Raw genomic sequence first — 26112 nt, forward strand, 5'->3', positions numbered from 1 at the left:
TGAGGCACACGAATTGAGTCATAAATATTGAAATTTCTCATCGGGGAGGGGATCACGGACGCCTGGACTGTTTCCTAATGCGGGGAAGCGGACGCGGACGCACGGCTCGAGAGGGCAGACGGACGAAAGTGAATGTTGTAAAAAAAATATCCATCTTTTAGTCTTTTTATAGTTAAAGGAGATAGTACTTTGACCGTGTCGTGTGACTCGTGTCCAAGACGGTTTTTTTTACAACAGCCCAACGAGTTTGCATGCAAATCCCGATCCGTTATGGCTAGGAGTCAGATCCGATCCGAAAATCCTGCGATGGAGTATAATCCAAGAGTCGAGCATACGTTCTCTAGCCGGCCGGCACACTATTCGTTGATCCGTCCATCTCTTCGGCGCCCGGCGTGATGCCGCCCGTGCGTCGAGCTCGCCAAGCAGATCCCTCCGGAAGTCCGTACAACGACGGCTGGCTGTCGTACCGTCGCCGCCGCCGCCCCCGCCTCGTCGGAGGAAACGTGCGCGGAGAATCCGACGACGATGTGAGTGGCGGCGCGCCTCCATCTGCAACCACTCTGCCCGACGACGTGCTCTTTGGGATCTTCTCCCGCGTCTCGTGCCTCGCCGACGCCGCGCGCTGTGCCGCGACGTGCCGCCGCTGGGGCCGCGTCGTGGCCGCGCGCGCCGCCCCCATCTCCCGTGCCCTGCCACCGCCGCCCGGCGGTGGATTCCTTCCCCAACTCTTCATCGGCGTCCTCCTCCAGCACCAGGAGAAGAACGACGACGTCCTCCGCCGCCGCCGCCGCGCTAGTGCGGGCGGAGGTGCGACGCAGCTGCGCTTCGTCCCGACGGCGGCATTCGCCTCGCGGTCACGGCTCCTCGGCGACGAGGGCCAAGGAGTCGCCCCGTTCGACGACGCCCGCCCTGTCGCGTCCCGCAACGGCCGCGTCGTCCTCCAGTTCGGGCGCAAGGAGCGCGCCGACGGCCTCACCCTTTGCGTGTGGAACCCCATGACAGGGGACGTGGCCATGGTCCCAACCCTCTCCGGCAAGGAATTCCCCGGGGACGACGACTACGCATGCGCGATACTCACCGGCGACGACCACCTCTGCTGCTCGCCGGGTTCCTTCCGCCTACTCCTCGCCTACGGTCGCCGTGGCTTCACAGCGCTACGGTCTTTCTCCTCGGACACCGGCAGCTGGGGTCCCGAATGCAAGAAGCCCGGTGCCAAGCTCAGCGGCCACTTGCTCCGTCATCAGCTAGGCCCGGCCGTCGTGCTCCACGGCGTGGCATACTGGCCCATGCATCGTGCCGCGTTAGGCGTGCGGCTCGGCAGCACGGCGGCGGAGGCCGCCATGGACGTGTGCTCGGTGCCATACAGATACAGTTTTGAGCTGGACGAGCACGTGCTGGGCGTGTCGGCGGATGGGAGGAGACTGAATTTTGTGGACATAGGGATTATGGGACACCTAGGGAAGCCCATAGTTAACTTGTCAACCTCATGGCTTGAGGACGCCGTCGCCGTCGGCGGCGACAAGACCACCACCACCACCACCACTACCAACTCCGGCGATCCAAGTGACGACGAGCAGATCCCCATGCCCCAGATCAAAGTGGCGAGGACAACCCCGATCAAGCCGTGGTGGTTCGGGGAGAAGAGTGGCACGCTCGTCTTCACCGTGGAGGAGGAGACGAGCAGGACAAGTGCCGTCTTCGCGTTGAACGTTGCGACGAGATCGCTGGAGAAGCTGGCCGACGGCGTTAGCAACCATACGTGCTGCAGAAGACTGTTTGGTTATGAGATGGATCGCGCGGCGCTTCTTGCCTCGGTAGCTCCTCAGTAGTCAGTAGCGTGCCCGTGCGATCTCTATCTCTCCATAGATGCCAAATAAATAATCTTCTAGTTTCATGATCTAGTTTCCAACATACCAATATTTTATCCTTATAAAATTCTTTCTAGTCCTATAAAACTCTTATCATCTCTCTTCATTAATACTCTGTCACATAAACATATTTAATGTGCATGAACTCTAATGAAACTCCATTGAGACTAGCCTAACGATAATGTGTATCATTAAAATGTGCTACTCAACTTTATTCTAAATTATAATATCTTTTCACTTTTCTAGATTTGGATACATTGTTGTTTTTACTATGTATCTGGATATAGTTCATATCTAAGCATGTTTAGCGAGGCTCGTCTCTAGCTCTAGCTTCTCCAGAGAAGCCCTGCTAAACGTTTTTTTTTTGAGAAACTGTTTTTAAGTAAAAAGCGGAGAAGTCCTTCGTGAGGAGCCGTGCCAAACACCCCAATAAGTATATAGTAAAAATTACGTATCTAGAAAAGCAACACATCTTATAATTTAAAAATAAAGGGAGTAATTTCACCGCCTGAATTAGTTGAAAAGGACAAGTATAACGATGACAAGAAATAAAGATGACATGCAACATTTGTGCTCTGCTTGAAATCTTATCTAAGTGTTACTAGTTAGAGCTCAGTCTCCACATTAATCCTCACTAGATATATATGTTAGAAAAATTCTAGAAATTCTCATAATAATAATAATCATAAATTAATACTTGGGCCACAAATCATGCTTCGTCTTATTTGGTACACTAAACAGTAACCAGCTCCTGTCTCCCTGTTTCTTCTTGGCATGTCCAAACGTTAGCCAAACAAGCAAGGCCTTGTTTACTTCCCAAAATATTTTGTAAATTTTTTCACATTCTCCATCACATCGAATCTTGCGGCACATGCATGGAACACTAAATATAGATAAAAAAAACAACTAATTACACAGTAAGTAAGTATTTATTTTTTGAGTACGAAGTAAGTATTTACGATAAAGTTGAAGGCATAGGAATCAATTCTGATTTCAGGAATTTGGGATACGTACCGTGTCGGATTCGGAAGACGTAGGATCGTAGTGGCCGGGGTTGTGTGTTGATCATCCGTGTGCATGGCTGCATGCGCATGCCTTGATTATCGTTTTCTGACGACTGGTGTTGCCAGTCCGCGTGCGCTTTGTCCTATATGTGACCTGCCACCCTGCTAATCGCCCGCCAGAGCCCAGAGCTAGGCGTGCTGCCTGCAACGCATGACTTGCCATGAGCAATGATCTATCTGCTTCGCCTTCTCATCCATCTTTTCCTCGACGGTTTCTAAACTGGAGCATCACAAGATGACGGAACATGTGACGACGCTGGAGTGAGTGATTAGCATGATAGCATCTGCAGTCCCAACATCCATCTCTGATTCACCATCTCTGAGCTTTTCCTCAACAATGGCGGTAGTAGCCCGTAGTAGCCAGACCTCGGCCACCGCACCGGCCGAGATGAGGCGCCGCCACCTCCCGCCAGTCATGTTCCTCGCCGTGCTCTTGCTAGTGTCCCTCTCCTTCTGCCGCCACCTGCTTCTCCCGTCCCAGTCCCAACCCCCCTACACCGATGACGACGACGCGCTCCTCCGCCGGCTATCGGCCATCGACGTCGGCGGCGACCAGATTGTTGCCGACGCCGCCGCGATGTTGTCCCACGCCTCGATATCCTCCTCCCCTAGCCATGACAACCACCGCCACCTCCTCCTCCACCTCCGCCGCCTCCCTTACTCCACCACCGGCCCCATGCTCCGCCTCCGCGTCCCAAACGACACGCTCCCGACCGACGGCTCCCTCCTCGCCGGCTTCCGCGCCTCGCTCCGCGCCTTCCTGCGCGCGCACAAGCACCGCCGTCGAGGCTCCAACAACGTCGCCGCCGTCATGGGCGACGTCCCCGGCCACCTCGGCCTTGTCCGGCGCTTCCACACCTGCGCCGTCGTCGGGAACAGCGGCATCCTCCTGGGCGCCGGCCGGGGCGCTCAGATCGACGCGCACGACTTCGTCATCCGCCTCAACAACGCCCCCGTCGCGGGCCACGCGCGCGACGTCGGCGCCAGGACGTCGCTCACCGTGGCGCACTCCTTCGTGCTCCACCGCTGCGCCGCGCCGTCGGCGGCCACCACCCCGGGCTGCGACTGCCACCCGAACGGCCGCGCGGCGCCGCTGGCGATGTACGTCAGCAGGCCCGAGCACCTCCTGTACGTGCTCGCCTGCAACGCCACGGCCACGCCGGCGGCGCCGTTCCGGCTGGTCCTCACCGACGCGCGCCTCGACGCGCTGTGCGCGCGCGTCGCCAAGTACTACTCGCTGCGGCGGTTCGTGGCGGAGTCGGGGTCGCCGGCGAGCGGATGGGCGCGGCGGCGCGACGGGAGGGACCCCTACTTCCACTACTCGACGGGGCTGCAGGCGGTGGTGACCGCGCTCGGGGTGTGCGACCGGGTGTCCATGTTCGGGTTCGGGAGGGCGGCGGGGGTGAAGCACCACTACCACACCAACCGGAGCAAGGAGACGGAGGTGCATGACTACGAGGCCGAGTACCAGTTCTATGGCGACCTCCAGGCGCGGCCGGAGGCGGTGCCGTTCCTCGGCGAGGCGCCGGGTTTCGTGTTGCCGCCGGTGAAGCTCTACTGGTGACGTCGGCGTCGTCACGTTGGGCATGCAGTTTGGTTTGGCTTTATGCGACTTGTTGGACACTTGGTGCGCCCTGATGTCTAGCAACCATAACGCTTGGAATGCTGTTAATAATCTCAAGAGCTACTGCTGCCGCCATGAACTCATGAGTCATGACTCGTATATGACAAATCTTAGTGATTGTCGAGGGTAGCAAGCTACAACTGAAATGTTCACACTTGCTGCCTTGCATGGAAAAGTACTAGCTCGATCGCTCCCTTAGAGTCTTAGCATATTTTTGGAGAAATACTATACTGCACTTGGAGTGATTCAACGAAAGCCACATGCCTGGTTTAGTCTCTTCCTTGTGTCATCTTCGTTTCCAGCGAGGCCTTCGGCGAGTTAGGGTTCATCTATCCCTAGTGGATTTATATAGAAGGGAAAGAGAATATGTGGGCAGTAGACCAGTGTGGTGGTGGATGTGGGGGCGGCATGGGTGAGGCGGCAGTTGCACTGCTGGCTAGTGGAGAAAAGCGGTTGGACAGGGCAAGGGCAAGGGCATCATGATGAGAACCCAGTGAAGCTAGGTTAGCGTTGCGGTGGTAGGTCTGGTGGCAGGGAGTACCGAAGACGGAGGAGGAGGAGGGTGGGCTAGGGGTGCAGACACCGTGAATGAGCGCAAAAATGAGACGCCCACAGTGTGAAAGTGCTCTTTGGCTCGCCGAAGTCCCTTAATGACGTCGAAGATGGAGGTGAGGGGAGAGCTTTGGATAGATAGGAGAGGGAGATCGAGCAATGGGTGATGAAGATGGTTGGGGTGGGAAGCAGCGAGCAAGGAAGAAGAAGACGTGGGGTTTGGAATGAGCTAGAGAGCTAAACCATTGGATCACCACATCAATGGGAAAAAAAAGACTAGTGTTTTTGGGGCCCATAACATAATAAGAGTGCTCACTAGACTTGCCTTCCATGTAAACTAAGAAATCATTCAAAGTGAGTCTAATATGCATGAGTCATACTTAGTTTCATGCGAGCATGTAAACATACATAGTCAAGGGCTCTAGACTGCCATTAGTGGCTTTCCTCCACTCACCAAAATAATGTTGTCATGCATGTCCATTTGCATATTTCATACATTTGACAAGTGTCCATCAACATTTTTTATGTATTGACAAGTGTCACGTAAGCATGGGAAATGGTGTCATGCATGTCTAGAATAGTAGTTACTACCATTAATTAGTATTAGTGCAGATAATGATATATGTAATTCTAACATGTACATGACCTTAGGGCCTTAGTGGATTAGAACTAATTGTTAGTCCTAACAAAAATTTAGTCGTCCTTTGGAATGGAAGAAAAATAAAGAAAAAATATAGGATTCAAATTCCTATGAATTGGATTCCTATAGCGGCCTTTGGGTTGTAGGAAGTGTATCTAAAGAAAACTTTCCTTTCCCTTCAATTCTATAGGAAAACTATAGGAAAAAAGAATTCCTTTTGACTTCATGAAGAAAAAATCATGTCCATGAGGAATGAGGCACACAGTGGATTAATGGGAGCTGCTTGCGTCTAATCAAGGGAGTAGTAGAATGGAATAAGTATGTTGATTAAGAAAGCAATATATTTTTGCTGCTAAAATTCCTTTGACGTTTTTGTGTTTCTCCATTGCTTATCCAAACATCTAGACATACGAAAGTCCTATGTTTTTATTAATTCCTCTATTTACACTTGCATTTCTATATTTTTCCTATTTCTATATTTTTTATTAAAAATACTACTCTAAAGTAATGCTGATAAATTCAAGTGAGTACAGGACGAACAAGGCTCAGCAAATAAGTCAAAGTCGCACCCAAAGTCAGACGAAAAGTCAGAAAATAAACGCTTAGAAAATACTGTTGACTTATTTATTGTGAGAAAAAAAACACTGCTGAATGGCTGAGACTGATATTCCTGCCTGAAATATCCACGTCGGATACGTCCATTCATCGAGCTGGCTGGCTGCCACACCTGTGCTGTGCCTGCGTAGCCTTGTTTGAATTGATTTATTTATAAATTTTATAAATTTATAAATACTCGTGCCCTGGCTGGTGGTGGTGGCTGACCAGTGGCCACTCCCCCACACTCCACACTCCACTACTTCCCTTTTTTTTCAGCTAGAACAATCTGCTCAGATTCAGACGACCTTTGCATTGTGAGGCGTGACGCGTGAGTGACCATGCCAATGGGAGGAAGAAGCATGGCGCTCCTCACCATCCTCGCCGCGTCCGTCGCCCTGTCCGTCACCCCGGTGTGCCTCGCCGTGACGTCGCCGTAGGTGCGGCCGGCGCCGAGGGAGACGCTGTCGTCGTCCCTGCTCCAGGACGCCGACGGCCAGACGCCGCAGCAAGGTACGGCGTTATTGCTCTCGTTGCCGTGTCTCCATACTTGTTTTTCTTATCCTCCACGATCTCCTTCTGTTACGGCGGCGGCCGGCGGCCTTTGCATTCCGCCGAGCCAAACCTGACCTGTTTCTGAATTCTGAATAACCACGTCGTTAGCACCAGAAATCCTGCAGCGTACAGCACAGCAACTTTAGGTTAGGTCTTGTTTAGTTAACCCCAAAAACCAAAAACTTTTCAAAATTCTCCGTCACATCGAATGACACATGCATGAAACATTAAATATAGTTAAAAATAAAAACTAATTACACAGTTTGTCTGTAAATCCCGAAATGAATCTTTTAAGCCTAGTTAGTTCATAATTGGACAATATTTATCACAAACACACGAAAATGCTACAGTGACCCGAACCAAAAAAATTTGGAAAGTAAACAAGTCCTTACTGTTGCTGAATGCTGATGGTGCAACTAATCGCCACTGCAGCACTGTTAGTGCTGCAGTCATGGCAATAATCTTGCATTATTGATCTTCATCTTTTCCCAACTGTGTGAATGTTGTCTGCATACACATGGCAAAGTCGGATATGTTGCTGTGAAAACCATCGTCATTGCAAACGCTGAAGTTCCGTGTGGTAGACGACATATGGCGTTTCAAATTTTTTAGAATTATAGTTGCCAATAATAAAGTATGCATCAAACAAAGGAAAATATATAGTTACAAGAGTAGAGAAGCAAATAAAAGCAGGGGAACTGAACCTTATGTATCCGTTTTAAGTATCTCGATCGCTGTGTTATTGCAGGTGACCTTGGACAGACGGGATGGTCCCAGCTTCGACGCTGAAGCACGTCCCCTACGCCGACTTCATCCAGGACGGTGGGACTCGTTCGGCCGCCTCGTCGAGCCGCTGGCGAGCGCGCGGCCGTGGATGGTGACCACGGAGGGCAACCACGACGTCGAGAGGCTGCCTGCCCGTCCTGGAGCCGGAGCCCTTCCGTGCCTACAACGCGCGGTGGCGCATGCCGCACGACGTCGTCGCGCGGTCGCGGGCGCCGGCGCCGGGGCGGACTCGCCGCCGTCGGGCGACAACCTCTACTACTCCTTCGACGTACGCGGCGGGCGGCGCGGTGCACGTCCTCATGCTGGGCTCCTACGCCGACCACGCCGCGGGCAGCAGCGTGTGCGCGCCGGCAAGGAGGATCCCTGCGGACCCGTGTACGTCACCGTCGGCGACGGCGGCAACCGGGAGGGGCTTGCCGGGAAGTTCGTCGACCCGCACAGCCGGCGATCTCGGCGTTCCGGGACCGGGAGGCCAGCTTCGGGCACGGCCGGCTTGAGGTGCCACGCATGCGTTCTGGGCGTGGCATCGGAACGACAACGATGACGCGGTGGTCGCCGATCAGGTGTGGATCACCAGCATCGCGGCCAATCCAGCTTGCAACAGAAACATGAACAGGATGTGATCGGTTCAGAAGCTATGAAAGACTTTTGCTAGCGTTGGAATCTTCGACTTGTTTCTTCTACACAAAGGAAAAATTCATTTATAGTTCTGTCATGTCTCGTAAGAAAAGATAAGGCGCAGTACATTTTAGCTCCGTGAGCTATTGTCGGAGTCTGGATTTTATCGTAGAACTTGAAATTTATACCGTCTGTCTCCTTCAATTCAACTCTCAAAACCGTTTAAATTACCTCTATATCCTAGTTAAAAAAACAAATCATGTATATGATATGATAGGATTTTTAAACCAAAAAAAAATATCTTGAAGCTTCTAAAAACTCCAAAAAAAAAAAAAAATCTACTGGTAGAATGGGATACGTGACAAAATAAAATAATTTGAACCACTTGAAAATATTTCTAGAAGCTTTCAAAAATTAGAAATAGCTCTAGAAAAATTGGAAAATGTCCAAAAAATGTAGAGAAGTCCTGAAACAATTAATCTATATCTAATAAACTTTTCATGACAAAAACATGGCATGCAACTAGCATGAATGCATTTAACATGAATGTATGTTGCATTCATGTTGGTTACTTCCCATAGTTTTGATGTGGAAAGTTTTTTAAAAGATGTTTACAATTAGTTAGAATATTATCTGAATTTTCAGATTATTCTAGATATTCCTCTAATTTTCACAAATAAAAAACTTAGTTTTGGAATCTTCTAGAGATACATTCATAGACTCTAGATTTCTGTGTCCCAATCTACTCTAGGATTGTTTTCTCAAATTTTTTTGTGGTTTAAAAACCTCACTAGGATTGAATTGGATTTTTTGAACTAAAAAGAATGAAACCGCCTTGAAAACAACCTCTAACTGAGGCAGGGAGGTATTTTGAAATAGACAAGTTATTAGGTTTTAATTTTCTAGGGGATAGTTCAAGCTACACATACAACGGTGATGACTCATGCTATAGAGTTACGGAGAAGTTGTAACTTATGTACCCACATTATAATCCTCCTGTTTAGTATGAACACAGGTGACAAGATATATGAAATATAGATACAACCTTTTCTGCTTTGACAAAAAATGAACAATTTAGTTACTCAATTGGTGCTAACTCATATAGGTCCTGCTAGCTAGATACCACCACCTCCAAAGAAATATCATTTTCTTTGCACATAATATTTATTTTGCTTCTTGTTCAGAAACATGAATTCTGATGGAATTTAAATTATTGGCACAAAGTTGAAATACCAATTTCCTGAACTCTTTTTTTGTTGTTGAAGAAATCATAACTTCAAGTGGGCTATGAGCGCTCAACTTCAACTGTTGTTACTGGGCCATAATGAATAGAACTATTGGACTTCTTGAAATTTAAATGGGCTATAAGCTCAGCTTGAACTATTGTTCTTTTAACAAGGAACCAATATAATTGATTAAGCAACTTGCTGTTAGAACCATTATAAAGTTAATAGTTATATTTTGGAGTGTCGTCATTAAAGGACACTCCTGCTCATGAGGTGCAAAAGAACATGCACCATTGAAGGTAATCTTATTGGCCCTAATACATGTAAGAGCTAGTCTGGCAAGCAAATCTACCGTTTGATTTTGTGTACGCCTAATCCTTTTGATTGATGATCTAAGTGAAAGGTTTAACTCTCCAATCGGGTTGGTGTTCCTGATCTTGTCCATTTAGGGAATGGACAAGTTGCTGATTGTCAGAAAGCATTGTGCTACAAGATTCACCATCACATCGAATCTTACGGCACATGCATAGAATATTAAATATAGATAAAAAAATAACAAATTGCTCAGTTTATCTGTAAGTTGCGAAATGAATCTTTTAAGCTTAGTTAGTCAATAGTTAAACAATAATTACCAAATAAAACGAAAGTGATATGGTAGCAAAAAACTTTCACCTTCTCTGGCCTTGTTTAGATCCAAAAGGTTTTTGGATTTCGACACTGTAGCACTTTTGTTTTTATTTGACAAACATTGTCCAGTCATGGAGTAACTAGGCTTAAAAGATTCGTCTCGTGATTTACAGACAAACTGTTAGTTTTTATTTTCATCTATATTTAATGCTCTATGCATGTGCCGCAAGATTCGATGTGTCGAAGAATCTTGAAAAGTTTTTTGTTTTTGGAATGAACTAAATAAGGCCTCAACTAATAAGCCCTAAATAGAGGAGAGGCTGTTAGTTGTAACTGAGGCACTGTCACTGCTCACTGCCAACAGCATCGTGTTTTCAAGGCCGTGTGGACACGGATATCTACCGTTTTTTATAGCTGGAATGCGTGGTTAGCTGGACACTCATCACTAGTACGAACTCCTCCACTCTCTAGTGTTCCTCCAGGCTCCAACAAATGACGCAAAATGGCCGGAGATTGGTCGCCTGGTTACTATTCTCAACCTGGATTTGTGTGCATTTTACTGTACCAAATTCAAATAGTACAGTTTGATCTTCAAATTTCGAGTGCCTTTCTCCGTTTTACGCCGCCTGAATTTGCCTAAGGCCTTTTCAAAATTCTTTGTCACATCAAATATTACGGCATATGCATAGAGCATTAAATATAGATGAAAACAACAACTAATTGTATAGTTTAATTGTAAATTACGAGACAAATATTTTAAATCTAGTTACTCTATAATTAAATAATATTTGTCAAATAACAACGGAAGTGCTACAATGGTGAAATTCTAAAAAATTCGCAACTAAACAATGCCTAATTTTCACTCAAAATGTTCCACTTTTGGAACAGTCAGTCAACTATCAAGAGTGCCGAGGGCATCTCGCTCTCACCAAAACCAACCGTCGCCCAACTAACAAGCTAGCTACCCAATCGAACCACCGACACGTGGATCCCACCACCCCCTCAGGCCCACATGTCAGCGTGACATTCCCGCTCAGCCCACTAGGATCACATCTTCCCAAGCTCCCCCGGCCCCACCCGTCTCGGAGCTTTCTCCCCCACCCCACCTCGTCTCGCTCTCCGCGTCGGCGGCCACCACCGGCCCACCGCGCCTGCCTACTAATGGCAGCACCTGGATCTGGCCGCCCGGTCCCGCGCCCACGGAGATGAAGCGCCGCCGCCTCCCGCCCGTCCTCTTCCTCCTCGCGCTCGCGCTCCTATCCCTCGCCTTCCGCCGCCACCTCTCCCTCCCCCTAGGCGGCGCGTCCCGGTTCGCCGGCGGCGGCGGCGACGCGCTCCTCCGCCGTCTTGCGGCCACCGACGTCGGCGGGGACCAGATCCTGGCCGAGGCGGCCGCGCTGCTGGCCAACGCGTCGGTGTCCACCTTCCCCAGCATCGGCAACCACCACCGCCTCCTGTACCTGCGCGTCCCCTACCGCAGCAACGCCACCGCCGCGCCGCGGCAGCGGACCGTGTCCCGTCTCCGCGTCCCGTTCCACGGCGTCCCCAGCGACGACGCCCTCCTCGCCGCCTTCCGCGCCTCCCTCCGCGGCTTCCTCCTCGCGCGCCGCCGCCACCGACGCCGCGACGGCGACGTCGCGGGCGCCATGGCCGACCTCCCCGCGCTCCTCCTCGGCCGAGGGGGCCGGCGGCGCCGGCGCGCCGCGACGTGCGCCGTGGTCGGGAACAGCGGCATCCTCCTGGGGTCCCGCCGTGGCGCGCAGATCGACGCGCACGACCTCGTCATCCGCCTCAACAACGCCCGCGTGGCGGGCTTCGCGCGCGACGTCGGCGCCACGACGGGGCTCTCCTTCGTCAACTCCAACATCCTCCACCACTGCGCCGTCCGCTCCGCCGTCACCACGCCCGGGTGCGGCTGCCACCCGTACGGCCGCGCGGTGCCGCTCGCCATGTACGTGTGCCAGCCCGCGCACCTCCTCGACGCGCTCGTCTGCAACGCCACGGCCACGCCCGAGTCCCCGTTCCCGCTGCTCGTCACCGACGCGCGCCTCGACGCGCTGTGCGCGCGCATCGCCAAGTACTACTCGCTCCGCCGCTTCGTGGCCGCCACGGGACAGCCGGCGAGTAACTGGACCCGGAGCCACGACGAGAGGTACTTCCACTACTCGTCGGGCCTGCAGGCCGTGGTCATGGCGCTCGGGGCGTGCGATGAGGTCAGCTTGTTCGGGTTCGGCAAGGCGCCCGGGGCCAAGCACCATTACCACACCAACCAGAAGAAGGAGCTCGACTTGCACGACTATGAGGCTGAGTACCAGTTCTACCGTGACCTTCAGGAACGGCCGGAGTCGGTGCCGTTCCTCGACGAGGCGCCGGGCTTCAAGGTGCCACCGGTGAAGCTCTACTGGTGACCACTGAGGAGGTCAGTAATGTGTAGTAACTGTTGTTAGTGTAATCTGTTTGTTGTTGTACAATCTTTACATTTTGACTTAGGGAGGTGTTTAGGCTGAGAGAATTGTGTAGAATATGGCAATTGGAAGGGAATGTGAGAGGAGGTTGGGGAACATAGAGGAGAAAAATGGAGATCAATTTTGTATTGATCAAATGGATCAAATTGGTTTGTAGTTCATGTATTCGGTGTAGGACAATTGTACACTTCATCAATTTTAATGAGTATAGACTTCAACACAGTGAAAATGTAAATTATGGGCAATCGAAACATAATGAGCCTGCTGTTGCAATATGAGATTTGGAAATGTGTAATGAGGCTTGTTTTTGTAATGTGTCATTGCGTTTGTTGTACAATTCTTAAACTTAACTGATAGGGACGTTTAAGCAGAACAAATGTACTATGGGCAATTCAAAGGGAATGTGTCTTACAGAGATGTTTCTGATTGGGGAATGTAAATTCAGTTTTTTCAGTCAAATGGTGAAGACAAATGTTACCCAACTCTGTGATGAACGGTTTGTACAATTTCTATAATTTTACTGATTGAGGTGTTTAGGCTGAAAGAAACGTGTATGTGCATCATGGCAGTCTAAACGGAATGAGACTTGTTGATGTTTTGGATTGTGCAGCATCTAAGGAATCTCAAGTTTGTGTTGGTCGGCAGATGAGTCAAATTAGTTCTGTTTGTTCATGTACTTGCCTATCTGGTGTAGTAACTGTGCACTTCATTAGTTGATATTAGTTTAGACTTCTTGCATAGAGAAAATGTAAATTATGGTGTTGAAATATGAGATTTGGACATGTACAAGGCATGTTTCTGCTAGTTGGAATTGTGCAGTAATAAGACTAGTGATTGTTTAGGCAGTGTGTTATTTATCTCTGCTGGGCAGTTCAATTCTTACACTTGACTGACAGAGATGTTTATAGGCAGATAATGAAAATACTGGTCGCTGATTTATCGTGAGAGAAAAACACTGTTGGCTGACAGAAAAAAAAAATACGGCTTATAAGACAACGGGGCTCTTAACATGCAGTAGCTGTTTCTAACTGGGAAATATAGCTCTTTTTTCTTTTTTGAGTTGAAAGGTGAAGAAACGATACTCCACTGTGTGTAGTGTAGTTGAGGTGGTTCGAATTAGTTGTAACTGTTGGCATACCTGTGAAAAGTGCTACAATGACAGAAACCGTGAAGCAAAATGAGGAGTTTGTGTGCAGCGGAAAGGGAATGGACGTGTATAAGAAGAAATCATCTGGGAAGGTACCGGAGTGGCCCTTGTGTTCAGTGATGCTGCTTTTTTCCCCCATTTTTTTAGTTAATGACTTGGTGATTAGCTTTCCTAACTCCTTGTTAGGTGAGAAACTGAGAACCGGGTCAGTAGCTGACAATTCGGTGTCTTTGTTTTCTGTTCACCTCTGCTAGGGAAGAGAATTAACTGTTAAGTATAATACTGTCCTATTCAGAGTGGTAGGCTGTCTGTTAAGGACCAACCACTAACAACTACTACTACTACTACTACTACTACTACTACTGTCAAGTCAAATGCGCTGCGCACGCACGCACTGCTGTTACAAGTTCGGCCTTCCCACTGACACTGTTATTTAAGTTTAATAGGTGTGTTTATAGCGAGCTGACTGTGGTACAACTACGTACTATGGTACTAGTAGAAGTATAAAGTGAAGGATGGGAAACGGTAACCAGAGCAAATTTCTTTCGAAATATTTGGTCGTTGTCCTATAATCGATCCCAAAAGACACACAACCAAATCCTATAAAAAGGATGGATCAAGAAACCCTAGAGAAGATCCCTGGAACAGTAGAAAACTAGATGAAACTCGAAACGGAGCATGAAACGAGCAAGAAATGCACCAAGCAGCACAAAATAGAAGATGACGGACTGTCTGCTATAGTACCTTAGAACTGTGCTACATTACCCCGAATAGCAGTACCTTGAACTGTCGGCAGTTCGAAAATGAGGAACCTGAACTTGTTGAACCAGTAGTGAACTTGTTGAACCAGTCTTGAACTTGTTGAACCAGTCCTGAACCTGGCGAAAATTTATAGGCAGTACCTTGGACTGTTAAGTATATCCGGTGAAGATTATCTCTGGTTGACCATAACTGTCCGCCTATAAATTCTGGATTGTCCGCAATTCAAAAATTCAGAGATAGCTGAAAACACCTAGGGCTGACTGTGACTCCCAGACTATCCACAGTTCAGTAGCGTACTATCCGCAAGTCGTGAATCAGCAAGAATAGAGAGCGTTGAAAAGTACCTCCGACCAAAATCCGTTTGCTGTGTGGCCAAATCAAAACCCATAAGAGATCATCGTCCAATGAAGCCAATCAATGGGAAATTAGAAACCCAAAAAAAAACACTAGTTTTTCTTCTAAAAGCTTGATTCACCCCCGATCTAGAGCTCATGAGGAGTTCGATAAAATCCTTCGGTGGAAAGGTTCAACTCACGTCCTAGTTCATCTCATTGCAAAATGAACGAATCAAAATCACCTTAAATCGGAAAAATGAGGCAAGAATGAGAAGAGGAAAAACAAAAATGTGAAGAATACAAACACAATTCTCAAAAACATCTCTCAAATTGAATCCCGGAGGATACAAAGAGGTTAGGGCCTCCATTCCCGCAGCAATTTTGGTTCTTACAAATTCATAGATTTGTGGACCTCTCCCACAAGAAACCCTAAGGGGTGGGAAAACTAGGGAGGAAAGAAGGAAAAAAATTGGAGAGATAAGGAAGATAGAGGCTCCCCCGTCATCCTATTTAAGGCAATTATACATTCCTAGTTTTGTTCCTTAATATTTTGAGTCGAACTACATAACACAAGGACGTTATGGTCAACCAGAGATAATCTTCACCGGATGGACACAACGCCCTTCATGAGATAGCTTCGTCTCAACGCGAACTCCTTGATGCCGCCACGTGCCATCAGTTGCTCCTTCGAACCTCTGCCCGGGTCTTGAGACCCAACAGCGAACCCGACCACCGATGGTTTTGAGACCCAAACCATCAAAACGTCCGCCTCGCTCAACTCGTACATCCACCGTCTTGACTCGGTCAACACAGTCATTGTCATATATACTTGAACTTGTCGATGTCCTAGATGTCAGCCACCGCGGCTAGCCACCTAGCCTCTGGTCTCTCGGTCCAAGCCTCACGTCCATCCTTGATCGCTCCCAATCCATCGGCATGGCACGTCTAAAGTTGAGCATGCAGCCCGCGAGCCGAAGGCACGACCCAAAGCACGGTCATTTGGCCCGGCATGAGCACGGCCCGGCCCGATCCTAACCAGGCCCGGTCCGGCCTGAAGCACGTAACACACCGTGCTTGGGCCGAACCCTCGGCCCGCCGGGCGGCACGACACGGCCCGCTTTTAACAGCAAGCACGATGTCGGCCCGATATCAGGAAATTTGTGAAACTTGAAGTATTATTATGTGACTTGTCAAACTTGTAATTTTTTATCTTTGAGTATATTATGTTATGTGAATTGTGAAATATTAATGTCTACGAATTGAATGTGATTTACTTATGCTTTGTTAATTCTATATTAAATTTGGTATTTTTCATATAACGGGCCATAGGCCGGCCCGAAGCACTATTGGGCCTCGTGCTTTTTGGGCCGACCCGGCACGAAAATCGGCCCACGGGCCGTGCCTGGGCCGTCAGGCAGGCACGATGGCCTATGGAGGCACGGCCCAGTGGCACGCGGGCCATACGGGCTCGTGCCGTATCGGGCCGTGCCTAGCACGAGCCCGTGCCGTGCCGGTCCGGGTCGGCCCGTTGATCATCTTTAGACACGTCCCTACTTGATCTTTTCTTCGCCGTCAACAAATGTATCCAAGCTCCACGCGTGCACACCACAAGCCAAGATACATATCACACAACCTAACTCACGCTATGGTTAGTCACAAACTCAGCCTAGGTCATGGATCACGCTGATAATCACTCATCACAAAATGAACTTTAACCGTATATGTCAACTTTGTGTTCAAAATAAGACTGATCGATATCACCAGTGTGAGCCTGTTTACTTGTATAAAAAGTTACGGTTAAAAGTATTATTCGCTGATTTGTTGTGAGAGAAAAATACTGCTAAATGACTGGCAGATTCGATAGATAAACTCAAACAAACAATCTCTATAAGTGCTCCTCTATTAGTAGCACCGTCGTCTCTGTCGAACTATCCACTAATGCTTTCTGCTGTCGTTTCTCTGCCAAACTATCGACTAATGGTTTCCACTGTGCTTATCTTTGGTGAATCTCTAAAGAAGTATTTGGTTGGGGGTGTTAAAATTTAACAGGTACTATAATATTTTTGTTTTATTTGACAATTAGTGTCCAATTATAGACTAAATAGATTTAAAAGATTCATCTCACAAATTATTAAATAGTATATATTTAGGTCTTCTTTAATTGTTGAGGTGAAAAATTTTTAGGTATTATAGCACTTTCGTTTATATTTGGTAATTATTATCTAATTATGCATAAACTAGGCTCAGACCTTGTTTAGTTTCCTTGCGGAAATTTTTCATGTTACTGTAGCATTTTTCGTTTGCATGTGGCAATCATTGTCCAATTATGGATTAACTAGGCTCAAAAGATTTGTCTCGCAAATTATAGACAAATTGTGTAATTAGTTATTTTTTATCTATATTTAATGCTCCATGCATGTGCCGTAAAATTCAATATGACAGAGAATCTTAAAAAGTTTTTGGTTATTGCGAGAAACTAAACAAGGTCTCAAAAGATTCATCTCGTATACAATTAGTTATTGTTTTTATCTATATTTAATGCTCCATGCATATGCCGCAAGATTCGATGTGATGGGGAATCTTGATTTTTTTTTGTTTTTGGTGGAACTAAAAAAGGCTTTAGTACTCCATGTATATATTCAAATGTTCGATGTGACGGGAGTTAATAAGGCCTTGTTTAGTTTCCAAAAATTTTCAAGATTCCCCATCACATCGAATCTTTAAACGTATGCATGAAACATTAAATATAAATAAAAATAAAAACTAATTGCACAGTTTGCCTGTAATTTACGAGATGAATCTTTTGAGCCTAGTTAGTCTATGATTGGACAATATTTTTGAAATACAAACGAAAGTAGTACAGTAGCCAAAAGCAAAAATTTTCGCAAACTAAACAAGGCCTAAAAATCAGGAGAAACCAAACATGGGGTAAGCTCCGCTAGTGTGAGAAATCAAACCTGACCTTAAGGCCTTGTTTAGATGCGGAAAAATTTTGGATTTCGCTACTGCAGTACTTTTTTTATTTGTGGCAAATATTGTCCAATCATGGACTAACTAGGATCAAAGATTCGTCTCACAATTTACAGTTAAACTGTGCAATTAGTTTTTATTTTCGTCTATATAATTTGTCTGTAAATCACAAGATAAATCTTTTGATCCTAATTAGTCTATGATTGGACAATATTTGCCACAAACAAACGAAAGTGCTACAGTATTTTGTTTAGTTCCAAAAAAATTTGTAAAATTTTTCAGATTCTCCGTCACATCAAATCTTTAGACGCATGCATGAAGTATTAAATATAGACGAAAATAAAAACTAATTACACAGTTTGGTCGAAATTTACGAGATGAATCTTTTGAGTCTAGTTAGTACATGATTAGATAATATTTGTCAAATAAAAACGAAAATAGTACTATTCCTATTTTGCAAAAAATTTTGAAACTAAACAAGGCCTAAATCAAACTGATACAGTACATTTGAGAAAGGTTTTGCTTTGTGCTGAAATGCCTTGCTACCCTGCTGCTGCTACACGCAGTGAGCTGATGGTGGACCAGTCTACGTAAGCGAAGTCGAACTGCTGACTGATGGAGGTGTGAGATTGAAAGCAGTTTCATGCTGTGGTGTGAGGGCCTGTTTAGATTGGGAAGAAAAATGTTTTGGATATCACATCGAATGTGTCGGAAGGATGTCGGGAGAGATTTTTAGAAACTAATAAAAAAAACAAATTACATAGCTCGTCAGGAAACTGCAAGACAAATTTATTAAGCATAATTAATCTGTCATTAGTATATGTGGGTTACTGTAGCACTTAAGGCTAATCATGGAGTAACTAAGCTTAAAAGATTCGTCTCACGATTCTCAACTAAACTGTGTAATTAGTTTATTTTTTTATCTACATTTAATATTCCATGCATGTGTCCAAAGATTCGATGGGATGAATGAAAAATTTTTGGGTGGGGAACTAAACCGGGCCTGAGATTGCAAGAACCATCATCCATCTCAAGGGTCAAGGCTTTTACTCCTGACATGAAATCTAACCGATTTGCAAATCCAGCATACTCCAAGCAGAGATGCATGCTCATGAACTCGCCGCACATACGTAAGAGAAGAGAAGAGGACAGCAGAGAAATCCAGCGGATCGGAGGATGTTGACACGAGCTCACTCACGTCTTTGGATGTCCCTTCCATTTGAGAAAGCTAGGCTTCCGTTTAGATCATTTTTTTTAATTTAGAATTGTTTGTATTTAGCAATTATTATTTAATTATAAATTAATTAAATCTAAAAGATTTATTTTCTAAATTATAAATAAATTGTATAATTAATTATTTTTATTTAAATTTAATGCTTTATATATGTTCTCGATGTAACGAGAATTTTTGATTTTTTTAAAAGAATATGTGTAGGAGTAAGTCCCTAAACTCGCTCACAGCGAATTTTTTTTATTTTTAGCCCAAATTTAAAACATATTTTAAATTTGACCCGTTTATGAAAATATGTTCAAAACTAGGCCGTTTGGAACCGCCACCATGTATGGCGGGGCAAATGCACAGAACCCCGCCATGCATGGCGGCGGGGTACTACCGCTGACGTGGCATGGTTCAGGGGACATCTGCTAACGTGACTAACACGTGGCGGGGTACGTGGCAAAGAGTACCCCGCCACTCATCATGGCGGGTTGCAACCCCGCCGCGCATCATGGCGGGGTGCTCCTGTCTAACAAAACGGGCCACCTCCTACTTTCTCTGCGTTTTCTGGTGCACTTTCGTTAATTTGTGGTAATTATAGTCTGTAAATTGCACTAATTATACAGATTACCTGTAAATCGCGAGACGAATATTTTAAGCCTAGTTTTCATAATTAAATAATTTTTATTAAATAAAAACGAAATTGCTACAGCGTTAAAATCTAAAAAGTTTTTGGATCTAAATAAGTCCAGGCTATAATGTGTATGCGTGGAAAGAGAGAAACGTCATACGCAAAGTGACCACATGAGTAGTCTAGGGTGTTGGGTGCAAAAAATTTTGCAAAATTTTTCAGATTTCCCGTCACATAAAATCTTTAGACGTATATTTCTAACTTTAAATAAATTTATTAAAAAATTAGATTTAAATATCTATCAAATAATACTAATTTTATATTATAAATATTAATATTTTAAAAAAATATTTAATCAAAAATATTTTCATAAGCAGGTTAAATTTGAAATATATTTTAAATTTGGACTAAAAATAAAAAAAATTCCTCACAGCCAGCAGCTCCGGACTCTTCTGCAGTCCAGCTACTGCATCACAAAAATAGGCCCGGGTACAGACAGATCTCTGCCTCAAATGCATCCATGCTGATGCATCCACTGCAGAGGAGCTGACCGGCTGACCGGACGGGAGCTTCGTCCGACTTCTGCCATCCATCATGATTGCTCACGGAAGGCGAGCGTGTTCACTGGAGTCCGAGGTCAACGTGTCCAATCAGACCCAGCAATCCAGATTTTGGACACCCTATACATACAACTTGCAATATAAATTAGGGCTTGTTTAGTTCCATTTTTTTTTTGAAAATCGACATCTTAACATTGTATTTGACAAATATTGTTCAATCATTGACTGGCTTAAAAGATTCGTCTCGTCAATTCCAACCAAACTGTACAATTAGTTTTTATTTTCATCTATATTTAATACTCCATGCATTTGTCTAAAGATTTGATGTGACAGGAAATCTAAAAAAATTTACAAATTTTTTTGAACTAAACAAGGCCTAAACAAAAAAATATATATGAAAGTTTAGGCCTTGCTTAGTTCGTAAAAATTTTGGCTTTTGGCTACTGTAGTACTTTCGTTTTTATTTGACAAACATTATTCAATCATGGAGTAACTAGGCTCAAAAGATTCATCTCACAAATTACAGGTAAACTGTGCAATTAGTTTTTCTTTTTGTCTATATTTAATACTCCATGCATGCGACTAAAGATTTGATGTGACGGGGAATCTTGAAAATTTTTGCGAACTAAACAAGGCCTTAGGCCCTGTTTAGATTGGAGATGAAAATTTTTTGGATGTCACATCGAATGTGTCGGAAGGATGTCGGGAGAGGTTTTTAGAAACTAATAAAAAAACAAATTACATAGCTCGTCATGAAACTGCAAGACAAATCTATTAAGTATAATTAATCTGTTATTAGTACATGTGGGTTACTGTAGCACTAAAGGCTAATCATGGAGTAACTAGGCTTAAAAGATTCGTCTCGCGATTTTCAACCAAACTGTGTAATTAATTTATTTTTTTATGTGTATATTTAATGTTCCATGCATATATCCAAAGATTCGATGGGATGGATGAAAAAATTTTAGATGGAAAACTAAACAGGGCCTTAGATTTGAACTAACTCAAATTTTGTTAATGCCTTGTTTAGTTCACACAAAGGCCTTATTTAGTTCGTAAAATTTTTCAAGATTTCGCGTCACATCGAATCTTGCGGCAAATGCATGAAGCATTAAATATAAACGAAAACAAAAAACTAATTATACAGTTTGCCTGTAAATCGTGAGACGAATCTTTTGACCCTAGTTAGTTTATGATTAGATAATATTTGCCACAAACAAATGAAAGTGCTACAATAGAGAAATCCAAAAATTTTTGAGAACTGATCTAGGCCAAAAACCAAAAACTTTTCAAGATTCTCCGTCACATCAAATCTTGCGCATATGCATGGAGCATTAAAATAGATGAAAACAAAAACTAATTACATAGTTTGCCTGTAAATCACGAGACGAATCTTTTAAGCCTAATCATTTTATAATTGTGTCAAATACAAACGAAAGTGTTACAGTTTCAAAATTCAAAATTTTTTCAGATCTAAACAAAGCCTAAGTTGGTAGACTGCTTTACAAAACAAAGTGAAAATTAGGATTATAGATTATGATCAATCTAACAATATTTATTTGGTATTATAAATGTTAGTATTGTTTTTATAGATTCGATCAAATTAAAAATTAGTTTGTTGCTCGAACGAAAAGTGAGAATTGCAAGTTTTGGGATGAAGAGAGAGAGTACAGTAGCTGATTTTTTTTAAAGACTTGCACTGTTTGCTAGTATTTAAAATAAAGTATAGTACATAGACTCTTGAAATTTGACCCAAAAATAGGGACCTTGTTTAGATGTGAATTTTTTTAAAAAATTTCGCTACTGTAGCACTTTCGTTTGTTTGTGACAAATATTGTCTAATTATAGATTAATTAGTGTCAAAATATTTGTCTCACGATTTACAGTCAAACTGTGTAATTAGTTTTTGTTTTTGTCTATATTTAATGCTTTTATACATATGCAGTAAGATTTGATGTGATCTTGAAATTTTTTTTGTTTTTGAGGTGAACTAAACAAGGCCCTTTGAAGAGAATGCTAATGCCATGATGGAGGATTGAAGCAATACACTGTACTGGGGCGGTTGACGTGCAACTTGAAGTGCATCGGAGAAGAGGCAACTTGAATGCCGATCATCATGAGTTCCTTGCCTTGGGACAGTAACAAATCTGTTGCCCATCAGCCGAGTGCTTTTACTCATCATGACATGAACTCCAACATATTTTCCTGCAGAATTTACTGTAACAGATGGAGAAATTCTACAAAAATATTGTTATCACCCTGCACCTCGACTCCAGTCTCCATAGCAGTGCGCGGTGTGGTATGTGACACATTCGCTGCTTCCTGTCACCCTGTGTCATCTGTTTTAAACTTTTTAAGATTCTCCGTCACATCAAATCTTACGACACAGTTTGTATGTAATTTACGAGACGAATCTTTTGAATCTAGTTAGTCTATAGTTGAGTAATAGTTATCAAATACATACGAAAGTACTATAGTATCAAAATCTAAAATCTTTTTACAACTAAACAAGGCCTAATACTGACATCCTGCCCCAACTCACACTGCCATTCCCTCTTCTATAAAGGCCTTCTCGAAAATTTTCATATCAAATCTTTTGAACACATATATTAAACATTAAATATAGATAAAAAAGTAATTTATTTTTCTATAATTTACGAGATAGTATATAGTTGGATAATAATTACCACACAAAATAAAGTGATCAGCAAGTTTCAAGATTTTTCATTCTATCCTTGTGTACACTGCACATCCTAAACAAATTATCCACACATACGAAAACCTAAAGTCCTAGTACTACTACCTAGCCTAAGGCTGAGCAAAGGCTAGCCGAAGTTAGGTCTTGTTTAGTTCGTGAAAATTTTTCAGTTTGGTTAATATAGCACTTTCGTTTATATTTAGTGATTATTATTTAATCATATAGATTAATACTAGGTTTAAAAGTTTTTTTTTGTAAATTATAGATAAATTATGTAATTAGTTATTTTTTATCTATATTTAATAATTAGTAGAATTTTAAATAATTTTGAAAACTAAACGAGGCCTTAACAAAATTCATGTCGAAATTTCGAACCCTGGCGGTGACAACGTGCAATAGTCATCATGCGCCTTGGGACGGGATGATACACCTACAGTGTGTTCCAAGATAAGCAGGGACATCTGAGTTGACACTTGACAGCAATCGAGTGGCAAAGTTTAATGACCATTGACCGTTCGACGTCGGACTTGGGCCCGGCCAGTTTAGGGGGTGTTTGTAGTATTTTCATTGTCTAATTATAGACTAAGGTCTTGTTTAGTTCACCCAAAAACAAAAAAAAACTTTTTAAAATTCTTCGTCACATCGAATTTTACGACACTTCTATAGAGCATTAAATATAGATAAAAATAAAAACTAATTGCACGACTTGACTGTAAATCACGAGACGAATTTTTTAAGCCTATTTACTCTATGATTGGACAATATTTGTCAAACAAAAACGAAAATGCTACAACATCAAAATTAAAAAACTTATTGGATCTAAACAAGGCCTAATTAGGTTTAAAAAATTGTCTCACAAATTACTCTCCAATCATGTTTTTAGTTTTGTAAATAGTCTACATTTAGTATTTTATGCATGTGTTCAAATATTCGATGTGACGGGTGGTAAACTTTACCAACCTCTTTTACAAAATGGACAGTGTAGTACTTTCGTTTGTATTTGACAAATATTACCTAATTATAGACTAACTAGACTCAAAATGCTCCATGCATGCGTCTAAAGATTCGATGTGACGGAGAATTTGAAAAATTTTGTAATCTTTCTGAACTAAACAAGGCCTTAGTTCTAAAAAATTTCAAGATTTCCCATCATATCAAATCTTGCGGCACATGCATAGAGTATTATATGTAGACGAAAATAAAAACTAATTACACTGTTCGTTTGGGCTTATCAGACAAATCTGTCAGCCATTGAGCAATGTTTTTCTCTTACAATAAATCAGCCAACAGTACTTTCTGCAATGGTTTATCAGCCAAACGAAAGTGCTAGAAAATCCATTTTCTTTTGCCAAGTTTAGTTCAAAAAAAAATTGTAAAACTTTTCAGATTCTGTGTTATATTAAATCTTGCGACACATGCATGGAACACTAAATATAGATAAAAAAATAACTAATTACATAGTTTGCCTGTAATTTGCGAGACGAATCTTTTGAGTCTAGTTAGTCCGTGATTGATCAATATTTGTCAAATAAAAACACAAGTGTACAATGTCCATTTTGCAAAATCCATCTGAAACTATACAAGGCTGCTAGAGCCTTGTTTACTTCCTCGTCCATTTTGCAAAATAGTCAAGATTGTCCATCTATCGAATCTTGTGATTCATGTATGAAACATTAAATATAGATAAAAAAAATAACTAATTGCACAATTTGAGTGTAATTTACGAGATGAATTTTTTAAGCCTAGTTAATTCATAATTGGATAATATCTGTCAAATACTAACAAAAATAGTACAATATCCATTTTGAAAATTTTTTTGCAACTAAACAAGGCCTAGATTGCAGTCATGACGGAACAACTGTGTCTGTAGTTTTTTTTTTTGTTTCCACAACTGAAAAATAAGCTAATGCAGTGATACGATGAGAAGATTATCAACCCATCTTAAACCATGGTTCGACTTCAACAGAATGTTCATCATTAGCATAATAATCTAGTAATAAACCACACCATTTTCTCTAATAACATGTATATCTACTTCGATCTGCGCATGTGTTGAGGGAGAGATCGATCGAGGAAGGTACCTACTCTACCAGAGGCTATGGACTGACAGGACCGACCAAAGGACTCTCGAAGAAGAAGAATGATTGCGTATCTTTGGACCTTCTTCCCCGGGCTGCGTTGCGTCATCAATTGACGCCCATCATCACACACCCTTGACAGCCAGCTACTCCCACTCCTCCTCGTGTCTGCAGCTGCTGCAGAGGTAGATGACGCACAGGCACAGCGATAGCATTGACTCACTCCCGGCCGGCCGGTTTCCCGCCCGTTGTCACTCCATGACCATGAGAGGACGATCTGATCGAGGAGCTCGCTCCAGGCACGGGGCCGCCTATAAATAATGGACTCATAGTCGAGCGAAGGCGAAGCATAGCAGCAGAACAAGATCGATCGATCGAGCTCCATCTTCCTCAAGTCCCCCCCTCATCTGCCTGCCCTTTGAAGGCCAAGCAACCCCTTCAGACTTCACTCCACTGAGGTAGTGAGGTGCATGCAGCGAATCACCGATAGAAATGTAGAGCTCGATCGTCCTTTCTTGTTTTGGCGTGTTGTTCTCTACTTAATATTATCATGTTCGTTCTCGCATTGCATTGCATTGCATGCATGCATGGCTCGCAGGAGGAGGATCATCGGAGGAAGACATGGAGCGGGTGAACACAGCGAGCCTGTGCCTGGAGAACCTGCTCATGATGCAGGAGAACGAGCGGCTGCGGAGGCAGGCGCAGCAGCTGGACCAGGAGAACAAGGCACTCCTCGCCCAGCTCAAGCAGCAGCAGCAGGGCGCCGGCGGCCCTTCCGGTTCCGCTTCTGCCGCCGCCGGTGGCGCCTCTGCTGCTGCCACCGCGAACCATCCCCACCACAAGGCAAAGGCGGCCGGCAAGCAGCCCAAGTGAGCAAGCGACCGCCACTGCTCGGTCGCGCATGCATGCAAGAAGATCGATGGTGGCGTGGACGCCGCGCACGCATGCTGCACCTTGACTTTTGTAATTGCTACTCCTAGCCTAGCAGCTACTCCTGTTAGCTTTTTTTTTTGAACAACTCGTTAGCTTCTGGAGCATGCTTGCATATTGTTATGACGATGAGCCAGATTTAGCAGCATTTTGTGGTTCAGTGTAA

The 26112-nt window shown here is 44.3% G+C and overlaps 4 protein-coding genes and 1 pseudogene across 4 annotated transcripts; all 5 read left to right on the top strand.

Moving 5' to 3' along the window:
- LOC8058542 lies at positions 366–1934 on the top strand. Its single transcript, XM_021460787.1, has 2 exons — positions 366–468; positions 514–1934. The coding sequence occupies exons 1-2, from the start codon at positions 396–398 to the stop codon at positions 1827–1829; spliced, it is 1389 nt and encodes a 462-aa protein (XP_021316462.1). The 5' UTR covers positions 366–395; the 3' UTR covers positions 1830–1934.
- On the top strand, positions 3257–4621 carry LOC8070630 (sialyltransferase-like protein 2). Its single transcript, XM_002448957.2, has one exon. The coding sequence runs from the start codon at positions 3270–3272 to the stop codon at positions 4494–4496; it is 1227 nt and encodes a 408-aa protein (XP_002449002.2). The 5' UTR covers positions 3257–3269; the 3' UTR covers positions 4497–4621.
- Positions 6684–8475, top strand: LOC8070631 (annotated as a pseudogene).
- Positions 11256–12914, top strand: LOC8070632 (sialyltransferase-like protein 2). Its single transcript, XM_002448959.2, has one exon. It carries the CDS (start codon positions 11360–11362, stop codon positions 12560–12562), a length of 1203 nt encoding a protein of 400 aa, XP_002449004.2. The 5' UTR covers positions 11256–11359; the 3' UTR covers positions 12563–12914.
- LOC110435640 (protein LITTLE ZIPPER 3-like) lies at positions 25638–26112 on the top strand. Its single transcript, XM_021461407.1, has 2 exons — positions 25638–25885; positions 26043–26112. The coding sequence occupies exons 1-2, from the start codon at positions 25638–25640 to the stop codon at positions 26110–26112; spliced, it is 318 nt and encodes a 105-aa protein (XP_021317082.1).

This window comes from Sorghum bicolor, chromosome 5 (genome assembly GCF_000003195.3).
Source record: "Sorghum bicolor cultivar BTx623 chromosome 5, Sorghum_bicolor_NCBIv3, whole genome shotgun sequence".
NCBI classification, from domain to species: domain Eukaryota; kingdom Viridiplantae; phylum Streptophyta; class Magnoliopsida; order Poales; family Poaceae; genus Sorghum; species Sorghum bicolor.